The 14,262-nt window shown below is 27.3% G+C and overlaps 1 protein-coding gene across 7 annotated transcripts in view; it reads right to left on the minus strand.

Annotated features, from left to right (window-relative positions):
• Nucleotides 1-14,262, minus strand: part of LOC132923359 (uncharacterized) — a 185,322-nt gene that overhangs the window by 166,160 nt on the left and 4,900 nt on the right. For 3 of the 7 annotated variants that reach the window (XM_060987305.1, XM_060987304.1, XM_060987308.1), the window contains exons 1-3: nucleotides 8,463-8,879; nucleotides 1,809-2,055; nucleotides 841-1,018 (exon numbers count right to left, since the gene is read on the minus strand). In XM_060987305.1, the coding sequence (XP_060843288.1) occupies nucleotides 841-1,018; nucleotides 1,809-2,055; nucleotides 8,463-8,557 (520 nt within the window). In that variant the 5' untranslated portion in view covers nucleotides 8,558-8,879. Of the gene's footprint in view, nucleotides 1-840; nucleotides 1,019-1,808; nucleotides 2,056-2,609; nucleotides 2,760-8,462; nucleotides 8,891-14,262 lie in introns of those variants that run through there. The other 4 variants (XM_060987310.1, XM_060987309.1, XM_060987306.1 and 1 more) reach the window with 3 other exon arrangements.

Here is a 14,262-nt window from a genome sequence, read left to right on the forward strand (position 1 = left end):
GAAAATAATTAGTTTTTCAAGATTATGTATATGTCGTAGGCATATAGTCAAAGAATTTAATTTGTATGTAATTTCACTATACGCCTAGACATTTATTAAAATGCCTATTTCAAGTCAGGCAATAATAAAAATGAAACATTTTGTATTATTTTAAAAATTTAACTATATTTTTATTAATTATTTATTGCTATTTTATATAAAAAAAACTATCTATTATTTATTAATATGTAAAACACGTAGATATATGAAATATGTTTAATTTCGTACCCATCGTTACTATTGTCTTAAAACTTAAAACATAAATATATATTAGTAATTAATAATTAGATGTGATAGACGTAGACGATAGTTACTACTGTAAATACTGTAGTAAGTACTACTGTAGTAAGAGTAGAGTATATTAATATTATATACCTTATACTGTCTATGGTATCAGTAATGAGTAGTATATAAGAAAGCGACAATGTCAAACCAATCGGTGTTTATGTTTAAAAAAAAATGTTAAATGTTAAATATCACCAAATAACAACATATAACAAGTAATAACTAAAAATTTGTAATTATAATATACCTAACATTTGTGTTTATTTTTTATACTCGTACTATCACACCTAATTAGTAATTACTTATATATATATGTATGATTAAAGTTTAAAAACTAATAATATTGGACATACAATTTATAAAATAATACTCTAACAATTATTTACAAATAATTTTATTCAAATAGGTATTCTGAATAATAATGATAAAAAATAAACAGTATTATCTACAAGACAGGATTTACTATTTAGATGATAAAAAAATAGGTAATTATTATTTTCTTCCACGCGTACTCACCGGTAAGCGATAAATGAGCGGCGGTCGATGATTTACCGGCGTAGTTTTGCGCGGTACATACCCATAGACCTTCGTCGAATAACGTCACAGGAACAATGTCCAAACAATAAAAACCTCCTTCGTGAATGTATTGGTATCTTTCACTGTAAGCCTCTACATTGTTATGATACCAACGAACCTGATCAACAATAAATAACAATAGATTGTCAATAGCATTTTTATATGAGTTTTACTCAACTCTTACAAAAACAAAAAAACATGAAAAAAATGTAAGGTGGTCGGAAATTAAATATGACTTAAAACAGATTTTGAAATATCTATAGGCAATTTAGAGTAAGGCTAGCGGCTTTTTCGCTATATCAGTTATTCATCTGTATCTAGAGAATTATAGATTTTACAACTTTGTGGTTTCGGGTAAATTTTCCTGTTAAGTACTGTATAATTTTTTTAATGGAATAGAATACACCGTTATAGCATAAATATTATTATATTGTATTATATCTAAATGGTACCACGACAACCCTAATTTACAGGCCTTATCAATGTTGTAAATAAAGATCGACATTCATAGTGTTCTCTAAATTGGTTAAAACAATATTAACGTATTTTTTTATCAAAAATGCAACTTTTTCATTTTTTAGAACACATGTATTGCGTTGTAGTCGAGTACCTTCTATTTTTATACTCGACGGGCCAAATCGTCACGTGTCTCGTCTGCGACATCGAGTTTGTTTATAAAATTCGGTACAACGAACGGCGCAAAAAACTAAAGCTTTAATGTCGTCGCACTATAATTGAAGATATAAATCTTATTATGATATAATCAACAGGATAGCGTTTAAAAAACTATTTAGAAAAAACAACAAATTTCAACAAAAATAAACTACCTGTGTAGGTACATTTGAAAATTGCAATTAATTATATATATATAAATATATAATTTTTATTTTATCGCATAAAATGCCCACCTGAACACCCGTAGCGTCATCGAGTTCGATCAAAAACCTAGTTCTGGTTCCGACTCTTATATTAAGGTCATTAAGGCGTCTCAAAAAAATTGGAATCAGATCTTCTTGGCCAATGGTGCTCGATGAACCACCCGGGTAATCCTTACTTTCGGCATCCGAGTGGTTACTCGACTTCATGGTGAGGGTGGTCAAGGAATCACCAGCACGAGTAGAGGTTCCAAAAGTGATTGCATGACTTCCGCCCGACCTAAAAAATAAAACATTTTTCAGTTAACAAAAAAAAAAAACATAGAATAATATAAATATGATTATACTGTTTTATTTGCGTCAAGACACAATGTTTTATGCCAAAATAATTTATTTAAATTTTTTGCTTGATAAACATTCCATTAAAAATGCACAAAACAAATTTATAAATAAAATTGAAAATTATTTTTAAAAAAACGCTTCAATAGAGGTAAAGAATCGGGCTATTATTTTTCTCTGCTCCACCATAGTAAATATCTCAAATCAGACTCAAATATAGTAAAATTGTATATACGATATACATATTCATAAGTACCTACCTACTACATTTATATGGCTCTATTCGAATTTTTGTTAGTGAGGTCAAGGACGATTATTTTTTTTTAATTTAAAATAGCAATTATTACACACTACTATTTAGGTACATGATAGGCGTATAATACCTAATGGGTATGACATGCATATTGTATGATATTATAAATAATACGCGATAACGTATAACGTACACGGGTTATTATAAATCTATCAATGTTTATTTTTTATTTAGGTACTTACGGTTTTGGTTTGCGGAACGCCGTCAACAACAATCGCACCAAATACCAAAACAACACGATCATGTTATTGACCGTATGGGCATTTTATTGTAATAATAATAAATAACGTAGCAAGCGTTTTTATACCTACAACATTATTATCACGGGACGGAGTGCGCCTTATTTTTTCTACTGCCGGTCGCTGTGGCGTTAATGAAACTCATACGGAAATAAACTAACCTAAAAATAACGCAGTGGTTCGAACCAATCACAAATGACGTGAACTGTCACGACGATGGGCCCACCTCAACAATAATAATTGACGACCGTTGTACTCGACTTGGCTGACGGCTGACCAGCCAAAAAAACAAAAGGAAAATATATATGTCATATTATTATACAGAGATAACCCGCAGGTAAGCATATACCTATATGCTATACTAACCATAGTGTTACAAATGATTGCGATCTCTCTTCGCGCATACTTAAAATAATACTCATTGATCTTTTCAAATGTTATTATTTTAATTATTTACATATTTTAAAACGTTGACTACTTAGTAGTTGGTATAAGTACTGTATACTGTATACGACACATTATCGTTAATTGTATAACATATATTTGAATATTAAAATGATTGAATTTAAATTTTGATTATATAATCAGCAGTGAAATATAGTATTAATTTTCAAACTTAACTAACTCCAAAAGAAAATGTTTTATTTAAAATTCTAGATATCTTACATTTAAAAGGTACATTATTATGGTACCATAATAAATTTTAGCTACATCCAGACCTAGAATACAATTGTCATCGAAATATAAAACAACTTTGTCGTTACGAAAAATGAAAATTCTTAAACATTCACCAACCAGACACACAGAGATATAGATGATTTTTGTCACCCAGGTGCAAACAATTTTATTTAATCAAACGATGAGTAACAGTAAAAAATATCATACAAGTGTCTTCAAGGAAAACGTAATTATTACCATAGCTGCTATTTTAAATACATATTTGAAAAAAAAAGTATTTTGGTAACGTCCATTTTTGGAAAGAAGTAAAACATTTACATTTATACTTCTATCTATTTAACTGAAGTAAGTAATGACAAATTATATGTATTAAAATCAATATTACTGCAAACAAATTAACACGAGTGTACGATTCGCTTAAATTTAAAACATTGAACAAAATACTAGAGAGCTAGATAATTTAATATGCATTTTTTAGAAGCATTTTTCTACAAAACTAATTCATCATCATACTTTGTCAGGATTGGAATATATTCAATAACAATAATAATATTATAGTATAATAAAAACTCTATTTTCGACAAAGCAAGACATTTTTTTTTTGTCAACGTTCCTAGGTATTTGACTAAAAAAAAATTGATTAATTAAAAAACGTATACTTATAAATACAATACATATAGAAGTATGGCGCGTAAACCGTGCAAGTTGTCGTGAGGCCATGAAGGAGTCATTTGTATTTTGTTTACGGTTTTTATAAATATTTAAACAAATCCGACAATGATCAGAAACGTTCCCGGTGCTGGGTACAATAATTATTATTATGATTCTGTGCGTTCTTCCTAAAAATAGACTATTTTCAAGCCAACGTCGTCGTCGTCGTCGTCGTTGTTGTTCTGTAGATGGAGATTAATGTGTTATACGCGTACAATATATATATGTATATATGTATATTATTTTTATGCCCACAAATTCCAAAAGGGCAACTACACTCGCCTGGCTAGAGACTATAATCGGAATGTGCTGTACAAATTTATATCTAATAATCGCATAAACTGTTACAGTAACATTATAGTATAAACCACCATAATGTCGTTTCGCGACTGTATTATAGATACTTAATTAAAAATAAAATGTACAATATGTTGCGTTAAATCGTTTGCAAGTTTGCGATTGAATGAATTTAAACGAGCTAATTAACAAGGTTTGAAATGCGTAAAACGTATATACAACAGCTATTCCACAAACGCTAGTAGGCGTAATAATGTTGATTTTGTAATATTTTAAAATATTTTATTGAATTTCTTTTGATAGAGTACAAAAAAATTAGAGCTAGGTAATTAGAAAAATTTTTATATTTTATATATTAAATATATGCAAATATATTAAATAATAAATGCCGTGATATACTGATATCTCATATTATAGTTAAATGTTGTTTCTGTTGAAATTAGCAATATCGACTTCGCATCACGTACACCTTTAATGGCTTTAATAGTTAAAACAAAACGTCTTGTATAATATTAATTCGCTAAATGATTTCCTCGGATTATATTTTATCGCATTGACGTAGGTAAGTAAAATATTCAAAAAGAAAACATTTAGAAATAAACGTGTAGGTGTTTCTCGATAAAAACAAATCACAATCCATCAATTCCTCATTAGATAATACATATATTATTATCCTTATAAGTGGTACATTCGTTTTGAAATTTAACGCCAAGTACCTACAATATTGTTTAATGTTTTTACGATAAAATGCATAAATTACTGTATATTACTTACACGTAAACATTATTACTAAAACGGATGTAAGGTATAGCTCGTTTCAATTCTCCAGTGCAGTGATATGTTGGATTTAGGACATGCATACGAGTATGTTAAGTATTAAATACTTATATTTTACATTTATAAATACAAAATACTTAAAAAAAACCATAAAATTAATTACTTAGTTTTAAATTATGTATGAATTTGTCTGTTGATTTCATCTCCAATTAATTTATTATTTAAATACCAAAAAAAAAAAAAATTATAATAAATCACTTGAGCCAATTTTAATCCTGAAATGCTTTCATAGAGAATCAATTGTTTAAATATATTTAATAGTAATTTTCAATTTATGAGTATTGTTAATATTAATTTATAATCCAAAATTGTATTTTATTATTGTTTAATATTTACTAGTATACCTAGTGTAAACATGTAATGAAACAATAATATAAAATATAATAAAATAATAAATGGAAAAATAAAGCTTGAGAAATCACTTTTAACTTTTTAATAATCATACCTGCGTGATCTAGTGGTCTTATTAAACATCGATAACATTCCGAAAAGTGGTATATATATATGTGTGTAAACTAAAATACTATAGCAGGTATTGTGATTTTGAAAATATCGAAAAATAATAACTAAAAAATCGAACATAAAAGCGATCAACTGGCAACTGCCATAAGCTTTTGAAATTCTAGATAATTAATGCACTGAAACACATAAAATCATCAATAATTCATCTTTATACAACAAACACTCAATATTCATCAGATTCTGAAACAATATATAATAATTTTCATAAAATTAGTTTAAGTTAACAATATTTCAAAACTATTAAAATTATAACATGTATTTAATTTTAACTAAAAGTAGGCTAATAAGTAACAACCTATATGTTGTTGAATACTTAAAAAAATAATAAAAATATAAAGTAATAAAATAATAATAATAATAATAAAATATATTACTGTACATCAATTAATATTGATCTTATGAAATAAAATCTCGATGTATAAAATAATGACAATTTAAGAATGCGTGTTACGCATACCAACCTACGAAGTCTAATGAGAAAACACAAATACATAATAAATGTCACACTATCGTAAATCAAGAAACAAGTAATTAATTATTAGAAAAATATTATACTGCAGTTAAACTAACTGCATTCACGTCAAAGTATTTAAACAAAATACTCTACAAAATATCTATTAACCAAGTAGTTTTGAATTTAATACATCCCAGCAGAATTTTAGACGACCTAACTATCTAAGAGTGCAGAAGTTATTCAAATTTAATGTAACGTAAAATTCTTAGTGCGGTTTCAAATTAATTCCTCGAAAATAATAGTTTTTTGGTTGATATAGAAAAAATATATGTTTATATTTAATTTTAAAGAGGGCATACTATAACTATTATAAAATACTATTTTTTACGTTTTATAATTTTTGGATATTAATTATTAAGTATTATTTTAATTTTACAATTATCCTTAACCAAATAATTATTTTAAAATGTTAACGTCATAATATTTAATATTAATTCATTAATTTATTATTTGTTAATATTTAAAGTATGGATTTACGAATAGCAATAAAAGTGAAAATACGTGGAGTAAATCTACCTTCTGTTTTCAAATTTATCCTGTTATCTAGATTCTATAACAATATGTTATTAGTATAAAACATCGATATTTTTACAATATTAAAATAAATACATAATATTAAGAATATAAAATAGTGAAAATTAAAAATCTATAAAAATCTAAAATCGTTTAAATTATTATGTTCGAAACATTATAATTTTCAAGTTTTAACTTTTGGAAAACTTTTTTAATATCTATTATAATTATACAGTATTGATACATAATTTTGGTCACAGAAATTAGTAAAATAATATAAAAACATATTGTATTTGCTTAATCACTTATAATCATAATGATAAGTAATTTGTTTAAATTGTTGAACAAAATCATTTCTTTTAACTCCCCCCCTCAAAAATAAAATTACACTGAAACAGTTTGTCCATTATACTCCGTGAACAGATATTGCATTAAAAACTGATTTCTTTTCTCACATCATCCGAAAACAGTTAACAGACGTTTAGCGTTGGTGCAGAGCTGTTACCGCTTGAATCGGTCGTTTGAGTTATATTTCTGTCTACACTCAAGATTATAAATTGTATATTTTCACTGCCCATAGCCTACAAATAAAGATGTTACTACATTCAGTCAAGTGCAAGCAATAGAGTGTTTGGATTTTGTAATTTATACGTTTTGATTTCAAGCTAATCGAAAAAATCTACAACTTTTTTTAAAACTAACATGTCGTACACGGTTTACAGTGTCATGAGACATCATTGACATATAAACGACGACTTAATGTCATACATTTCTTTAAAATATAACAAGGAAATTTTATTTTTGTAAAGAAGTCCAATTCAGGATAATCAAAAACATACTCGTTAAAAATACCTAATTTAAAAGTTTTTTAACTGATTGCCATAAAACTCATATTTCAAGTAGGTATAGTCATGTTTTTCATTTTATTTCAGCATATTATATTCATAAATCGTAATAATGATATGACATAAAAATATAATACAACATTATATAACATAAAAATAGGTTAGTAAATAAACATTAAGCCAACTTATCTACAATACAATAACAATTATGTATAATAAATAATATATTATATATACGTCATGACTTCCAGTAGGCACATTAAAATTTAATACTTATGTATAGGTAATTTAAAAGAAAATTCTAAGAATATCCATTACAAGTAGCTAGATAGGTACCTATTTAAAATCAAAAGCAGCTTCATACAGTTTATTAAAACGACCATCGTTGGAAAACTTTTTTGTGCTTGTCAGCATTGTCGGATTCATTCCAAAAATGAATTTATCTAACTAGACAGATATTTTTTAGGTAAATTGTGACTTGCAAGTTTCGTTCAGTAAATACTACGCTTCTAACATAAAAAAATGTATTGTAATACGGGATACATATAAATTACATATATGCGTATTTTAATTTCTAACCAATTCTGGTATAGAGCCATATAAAATATTATAGATGTATAATGGAAAAAAACAGTTATAAACGCGCGCTTTTGTGGAAAACTTAAATTTGCTGCCCGCGGGGGAAACGTTGAAAATATTTTTACTCATTTCTTATATGTATCGTTATCGGGTGTGCGTCTGCACTCTGCGGGTATACATCACACGAGTAGCGGTCACGCGGTGTCACAAAATAGTGACATTACGGAATGCTAAGTCTACGCGAAACTCGCGTCACATCTGCAGCAGGACCGCTGCATCCGGACGACGGCTCGCACTTACCGGAGGATCGAAGAGTTATACGACGAGAACGACCTGATGGTCGCGTTGGCGCTACTGTACGTGGACGACTGGTTCTTGCAGCATTTGTTGCCCATAATAACAACACTGTATATCTATACGTATTATTTTATTGTCGTGCGGCAGGTAACGGTGCGAACGTTATTACTGCGAGAAAATCGCAACGCGACTGCAGTTTCCGCGGACCGGTCGCCGGACGGTCATGTCCGTACGCGTGATAAATGGAAAACGGCAATACAACGTACGGTATAAAATGGTGAGGAAAACCCGCGGTGCTTCGCGTCCGTCCGGTCCGGTCCGTGTGAAACTCGCGGCGTGATACCGCGGGTACTTTGCGGGAACGAGTCCAAACGTGTGGTTAGGGCGCTCGGACCGATGACGACGGACTGACCCACACACGGAATTTATTTTTGGGTCGCAGCGCGTTCCGCTACGGTGGCGGCAACGCAATGATGATGATGATGATAATAATAATAATAACACGACACCGCTCTGGCGGGCCGATATTTTATTCGCGACCGCCTCCGTACAGACCGTCGGGCGAATCCGTCGCCGCCGCCGTAAAATTACCGCCCGAAATTCCCCACCGCCGCACAGGTGTGTGTAAATATACCGAAAAAACGGCGCGGCCGCCGAAGCTGCATCTGCAGCTCGTACATAGGTAAATGTCGCCGGTCTGCATATAAACGAAGCTTCGGGTCGCGACACTACACCCATAGGTCACGACGAGGTGCCGAGTTATTTTGCGCGCGCCGGCTACGTGCTCCCAAACAATATTACGTATGCAGCTATTTTGTCCGATCGACAGAAACGGTAGCGTACTCGGCTTATATTTTTTTTCTAAGGAAAAGGGGAGGGAATATGAATTTTTAGTATTCTTAGACCAAGTCAAATCGAAATAAAAGTATATACATATATATATTGTTGTATATTTTATCCTCATTATATAGTATTAATTATAGTATTTATTGACGTATATGTATTATCATAATATATTAATCGTGTGAAACAGAATATTAATATATATATATTACTGATTAATGATTATTATAACATCTAATGGCGTAAATGTGTACGATGGACGATTGTGGTTATAGATTATGCTTTCATTATTTTATTTGTTTTACTCAAGGCGGATATATATCAAATCAATCCACCTTGGTTTTACTTTTATTGTTATCAATAAACGCAACATACCCATAGGCGTGCACTCGACCTGCTCAACCTGAATCTTTTTAAAGACATAATACAATTTCAAACGTATGTAGGTATAAGACTATATTATATTTAATTATAATTTATAACAATATCCTCGAGATCATGAAAATATTATTTGTTGTAATAGTGAAATAAAATTAAAAATATTTGTGTACCTACCACTACAACAATTTTATTAATTTATTTATCAAACAAAAATATTGTGCACAAAATAATATGTTCCATGACTAATGATTATGGACATTAATAGGTTGGCTATACATACATATATCATTTTATTTTTAATATTAAGATAATCAGACCTGCAACGGCTCGTTTAAAAATATGGGATATAGAAGAATTTAATAATAATTTTTAATTAAAATTATTACATAATTAAGTTTATATGATATTATGTAATATGTAATTATATACAATGTTTTGTTCATTAAACCAAGTTTTTTAAATTTTGTGTATTGTGTTTTTTTTTTTATATATATAATTGTATTTATATTATTTTATTTTTAACTTTAAAAATATATGTCTAGAAATTAGCATATTAATATTGTGTGCACATACAACTTGATTCTATTTACACAGTTTTTAATTTACTATTAGAAAGTATTTGTGTTTAAAAAAAAATTATGGGCACTGTCCAAGTATTGGGACATTCATTGTTCCAGGATCGACTGGAAATTGAAGTCTGCGCACGCTTATGTATACCTAAAAGTTTGAAAATATTTACGATTGATACGATTTGTACTCAATTCATAGGCGAAAATGATCTATATATCTGTCCTGGATTCTATATAGTATAGCGAATGTACGAGGAAGATAGTCGTAAAATATGTATCGTAATATCGTATTTAACAATAGTTATGTGTAAGTCAAAAAGCTTGGCAATTTAATACAAGTTTCTTATCAATACTTCCAACAAAAACCTAAAATATAGTATTTGTTATAATACAAAACAAATTATGAATAGGTACTAGGACTAAAATTTAATCTATAATCAATGATAATAATAATACGGATATCATAATTTATATAAATTTAAACTTAATGTCAGATTTGTGGAAAACCTCTTAAGTCATTTTTATCAAATTTTACAGGAGAAGCGAAAAACCGGTGATAGACATAAATATTTCAAATTTTTTTTTTTATTTCGTGTTAATTTAATGTTGATTTGAATTAATAAAAAAAAAAAAAAATAGTATTTTAGTAATATAGGAATTTGTCATGAATTTTTGATTTTTAAAAAATTTTCAGATACGAAGTTTTACTATAACTTTTTTGAAAAATATTTTTTATAATTCGCAATTTATAATATAAGCTAATTCAAAATATAATTTTCTTTTTGCCTTGACATCTTCATTGTCACTACATTCAGTTTCTAATCCTATATTTTTTATTTATAATAAAATATTACTAAATAGTTAAAAAACTAAACATTTTAGTTTATAGGTACTAATTTAATATAAACCTATCAATTATTACCTTCAATATTGCAGGCCATTAGGAATATCAGATAAGACACTTAACAAATTACAATTCATTTGAGTACAGTAATACACATTCACTAATATTATGGTCCGAAACATTTTCAATTCCTGTAAAATATTTGATTTAAATAACTACAAATTATTTTACTTTAATAAAATATATATATTTTTTCTTATCACAAATTAGACCAGAAAACAGTATAATTTACCATTATTTATTTCTAAAACGCCAGCATATTCTTCAAAACTTCATTTTTTAGAAGTATCATCAAATTTGTTAAATAAATTTAAAATCTCATCATCGAGCAATAAAGACATAAGTGAATAATGCTTAAGTCTAATTAATAAATTAATTGCAGCTATTGAGCTACCTATTGGCTATTGTACAACTATGTCATAAATTTTATGTGTGATAGCACTAAAAACAGTATTAATATTAGGAAATAAAAATTAAAGCAATGATTCAGTAGTTTGAAGAAACTGAAAAAACTTCGTAAGTCGACTTGAATGGTTTTATCAGTTTTATGTTTGTAAATAGAGATGCGATACAAGTTTTTATATTTTTTATTTAATCATAAAATGAAATAAATGTCAAATATTAGTTATCACAATATCTAAATTTGTAGAAAAATACAGTGTATCCACTTCAAACAAAAAAAATGTACATTTTTCGACTTACGAGGTTTTGCCATTAAGCCGATTTTGGTAATACCTACATAATATTTCAAATTTCAATAAACATTATATTAACATTATATTATAGACAGATTTAGGTATATCATTATTATATAATAATATATCCAGAAAATCATCTGTACAATTATTATAAAATGTAATGCGATAAAACTATTACTTTGGCAATGACGATTGACGATGTATAATTTTATAATAAAAAAAAAACAAAATAATAACCGGATACTTAAGAAAATAATTGTGCCTATGTATTAAGATAAGTGTTATATTTTTATGTTATTCGAAAAATAAACATATTGTGTATAATTACTATAATTTATCTGCGTAGCTTATTAATTTTACAATTGTATATCACCAAAGTTTGTTGACATTCTAAAATACGTAAGTATATTTTCTCCGGTTGTACTATGTAATTTGGAGGAATTACAATATTTTTTTTTATTAAATAGACACTCCTATAGCCCTATAGGACTTGGCTTTCGTCCACGCCTTTATTTTTTTTTAGACAACAATGATGACCTCAGTGTCGATCTACATTATTTATTTGATTGTGTATAACATTTATTACGAAACAAAGACATTAAATATGTTAACTCAAACGTCATTAAGTACCTTATAAAGTTAAGATATCCATACTCTGTAGAATATATTATTTTTTTATAAATGTAAAAAAAACTTAAATTATGTGTAAGAAAAAACATTTATTTTTTAACCTACAATATTATATATAGCATATACAATAGTATATATTATTATCTATGTATAGAGTATACACTGCACATAGAGAGGGTTTAAAACAAAAACGTTTTATTTTATTTAGAATACGAATTAAGTACCTACAGACAAGTAATGCATTTTTATCGTCACCAACAATCGTAGCTTTAGTGTAAAACATATTTTACATGTAAGTAACCAAAACACGCATGCATATTATACGCTGTTTCATGCTATCACACTATTATACGCATCATTATTACAGCAAAATCTTTTTACATAATTTATGTTATTAAATCTTTTTCTCAGTCACACAGAGTTAGTGCTTCATAGCGGAAATGGAATACATCTGATATTAACATATATTATGTACTGTGCTATTGCTATATTACTTACCTACATAATATAGACGGCACCTGTGTCATAACTCAATAATATTATAATAACTGTCGTTCGGTCACATCATGCTTGAGCAGTACCTAATAAAGGTATACAGTATTATGTTTATTAATATTATAAATAAGTACTACATCCCATTAAGTTTAAAACTGAAAATGAAAAGTGTAAAATGTATTACTAGAAGAACCATTTCAGATTTTTAACCATTCCGTGTTTATTGCAGTAACATATTCGTTAATCAGAATATTGAAGTAGAAATATATATATATCAATACAAAATAGGTATTTACTATTTAGAAGAGAATAATTATTAAATTTTTGAAAATCTATATTCTATATATTCAAATATAATACATGTAATTAATCACAATAGGCTTCGTTTAAGGATATTATATCCATAAGTGTTTTTATTTTACTTAGTTGGTACCTATTATACTTAGTATTATTGCTAAAATTTAATTGATTTATATAACCTGCAGGTACTGTTGTAGTAACTATATTTTTTAGGAATTAGATAAAATGTATTAAAAAATAAATTTTCTAATTGATCATAATATGAAGCAATATGCTTCTAATTTCTTCATACCTAGTACATTTATTTGTTAATAGAGTTTATATTCTTGAACAATACGTGACAGGACAAAAACATAGTTATAGTTAACAATTCTATGAGTACCTACCTACCTATTTATAATAGCATCAATTTTCATTTTAATTAAACTTTTTAATTAATTGTAAAACATTTATACATGTTTCTTTTGATATAATTATCAACATAAAATTATTGCCATTTTTATAAATATGTATTAGAATATATTTCATACTGTTTATAATATTAAAAATAATTAATGATTTTAAAATAATTTAAAAATTATTATTTAATCGAAAAGTTCATAAAATTATACATTTTGTCGACTTTCTATTCACAGATTAATAACTAAATTATTTCACGTTGGTGCTTAATTATTTATAGTAACACTAAGATACGGAAATAAATTAATAAGTTTGCCAATTTTTGACATTCAAATATTTAATGTCATAACAGCAAAATTAAACCAATAAGTTATTTTTACTAATATTTAGTTAGGTATCTTTTATAGTTTTAAGAATGTTAGCTTAAATAAAAAATAGATAAGACAATTAGGAAATTTAAAATAGTATAAGTAGTCTATATTATGAATAATGATTAATATAGATCCAAACACATTATTGCATGAAAATATTTAATTAAAATACATTTATAAAATATTTATTGTATTATATGATTATATGAAATT

The sequence above is a fragment of the Rhopalosiphum padi genome, chromosome 2 (genome assembly GCF_020882245.1).
Source record: "Rhopalosiphum padi isolate XX-2018 chromosome 2, ASM2088224v1, whole genome shotgun sequence".
In the NCBI taxonomy this organism is placed as follows: domain Eukaryota; kingdom Metazoa; phylum Arthropoda; class Insecta; order Hemiptera; family Aphididae; genus Rhopalosiphum; species Rhopalosiphum padi.